Source organism: Coregonus clupeaformis, unplaced genomic scaffold, assembly GCF_020615455.1.
Source record: "Coregonus clupeaformis isolate EN_2021a unplaced genomic scaffold, ASM2061545v1 scaf1942, whole genome shotgun sequence".
Taxonomy (NCBI): domain Eukaryota; kingdom Metazoa; phylum Chordata; class Actinopteri; order Salmoniformes; family Salmonidae; genus Coregonus; species Coregonus clupeaformis.
The window spans coordinates 7,153-10,000 of NW_025535396.1; the positions used below are offsets into that span (position 1 = coordinate 7,153).

Sequence of the window (2,848 nt, forward strand, 5' to 3'; positions counted from 1 at the left end):
TGCTACTGTAGCGTGGTTCCTGGGTGCACTTTTGTGCTGAGGCATCCATTTCTGACACAAGCCCACTCTTCATAGCCCTGGGAGAGCTTGGGCTCCGGCAGGTGAGGAAGGGAGTGAGTCATTCCAGTTTCCCTTTTTTGTAAGGAAGGAGAAACCAGCCGACCGTGGAGGACACGGAATGTATGGGTGGGAAGTGGTTGTCATGTAAAGAGCTGTATAAAGTGGCCTCTACCCCGATGTGACAAACTTTCAGATGATGTTATTGGCGCGCGTGTGGGTGGGTGGGTGTGCGTATGTTCGAGAGAGAGTGAGGAGGAATGTTGTGCTGCCTATGCGTCTTGAAACCTTTGACACTCAAGGACCCTTGGTGATCCTTGACGCCATTTTGGGCCTTCGGGGTCAATATGGGGTCAATCCCTCACAGTTTCCTTTGAAGTCACTTAACATGTTAAGCGTCAAGGCTGATGGAAAAGTTAGAAACCTCAATTACGCCCCTTCTTCCACTGCACTCCCCCTCCTATCCTCCTCTTCCCTTTCGCCCTCTTCCCCCCTCCTCTCCTCTCCTCTTCTCCAAAGCTTTATTTAGCAGCAGCCGGTGGGTCATGCGTGGAGGATGAGTGGAGAGAGGGATGTGGTAGAGGAGTGACTCAGCAGGGGATGAGTAGAGGGCTTCACTTGTTCACAGCTGGCCACGGATAAGAGGATTAGCGTCATTCAGTATCATCGCAGCGTGTCCTCTACCTCTCTCCCTCTTTTTCTCGTGCTACCGCTCTCTCACTTCTCCCTCGCTTTTCCCTCGCTCTCCTGAATAATGTCCTCTTATCTCTCTTTCCCTCCATTTCTCATCCTCTCTCTCTGCCTATCCTGATTCTTCATTCATCCTCTCTCTCACTATCGCTCTCTCTCTCTCTCTCTACTCTCTACCGGCTCTCTTTTTCTCAATCCTCTCTCCCTCTTTATCTTTCCCCTCTGTCTTTCTAATGCATTCCCTCTTCTCCCATCCTCTTTCTGCCCCCTCTTTCTCCCTCTGTATATTTCCCCTGCTTCCCAGCCCCATCCTCCCTTCTCTCTCCCTTTCTCTCTCTCTCTCTCTCTCTCTCTCTCTCTCTCTCTCTCTCTCTCTCTCTCTCTCTCTCTCTCTCTCTCTCTCTCTCTCTCTCTCTCTCCCTACCTCCTCCCCCCTCCTCTCTCTTTCCATATTTGTCTCTTGCTCTGGGACAGCAGCTTAACTCTGATCAAAAGCCAGTCTTTGTGGATTAACCTTGAATTATTAAAGCCTCAATGGTCAGGAAGTCTCAGAAGCACTTCACTGGTGGTCTTTCTTTCTAGTAGTCTTCAAAGGAAAGGGCAAGAGGCCTGAAAACAATGACTTCAAAATGTTGGTGGTGACATCCTGAAGGGGGAAATTAAATCTACCTCAAACTCAACTTTTTCTTAGTGTTTAATAAAGCATTTGTGACAGATAAAGCTCACAAAAAATAATCTGTCATTTATCTGGTGTTTACGTGTCATAGGAGATGATTCTATCTGTGTGGGTCACTTTTACGTTGCTGTGTAGTTGTCGGTTGAACTCTTTTTGCTTGTGTTGCTGAACATTTCATGCTGCTGGCATAAACTAACCCATCTCTGGTCTGGTCCCCCTCTCTGTTTCCTCCAGACAAATCCACTTTTCAGCAGGACAATAACCTAAAGCGCAAGGCCAGATATACACTGGAGTTACTTACCAAGACGATCGTTGAATGTTTCTGAGTGGCCTAGTTACAGTTTTGACTTAAATCGGCTTGAAAGTCAATGGCAAGACTTGAAAATTGATGTTTAGCAATGATCAACAACCAATTTAACAGAGCTTGAATACTTTTGTAAAGAATAATGGGCAAATATTGTACAATCCAGGTTTTCAAAGCTCTCACAGACTGACTCAGAAAGACACAGCTGTAATCGCTGCCAAAGGTGATTCTCACATGTATTGACTCGGGTTTGAATACTTATCTAATCAAAATATATGAGTGTTTTATTTTTGTTATTTTTTTAGTTTGACATTACACAGTATTTTGTGTAGGTCCATTTTAATCCCACTTTGCAACACAACAAAATGTGGAAAAAGTCACTGTATATGAATTCATAATATGTGTTCTTCCTATTCATGCTTGTATTTGTTAATGTTCGTGTTCATGTTACGGTCATAATTAACCCTCCTCTGGTCGGGTCCACCTCTCTGTTTCCTTCATTACAGGACTGATCAGCTGTATTACATTCATTTGTTAAACTGAACGTGTTCATGTTGCGGTCAAACCCTAACCATCCTGCGGTCTTGTCTCACTCTGTTCTCTCCAGTACAGGATTGGTCAGCTATATATGATCAGCAAGCACAGCCATGAGCAGAGTGACCGCGGCGAGGGGGTGGAGGTGGTCCAGAATGAACCGTTTGAGGACCCCGCCCACGGTCAGGGCCAGTTCACAGAGAAACGTGTCTACCTCAACAGGTGAGTGAGTGACCATCATCCACCCATGCTAAAGGTACAATCTGGGATCTGTTCAATGGTTGTACACCAAAACAAGAAGCAGGGGCTGCTGTTTTACTGAAAATTAAATCCCAGATTGTAGCTTTAACTCTTCCACTTTTACAAGGGGACATTATCTATAGGTTTAATGCACTATAAAGGGAATAGGGTGCCATTTGGAACGCAGACAAAGTGTTGTTCCTCACACACTCGACGCTTCGCATGGCAGACTGCTGCTGTCGTGTTGCCCCGAGTTACTAAGCCCTCACAGCTGTGCAACACACAATACCCCCCTCACTTCTTGGCTCTCAGCCGTGTGTGTGTGTGTGTGGGTGGGTGGGTGTGCG

General features: G+C 46.1%; 1 protein-coding gene across 1 annotated transcript in view; it reads left to right on the forward strand.

The window, feature by feature from the left end:
* Positions 1-2,334: 2,334 nt before the first annotated feature.
* Positions 2,335-2,848, forward strand: part of LOC121533164 (cytoplasmic phosphatidylinositol transfer protein 1) — a gene marked incomplete at its 5' end in the record, with an annotated part of 22,417 nt that continues 21,903 nt past the window's right edge. The window contains 1 exon segment of the mRNA XM_045218982.1: positions 2,335-2,483. Within this exon segment, the coding sequence (XP_045074917.1) occupies positions 2,335-2,483 (149 nt within the window).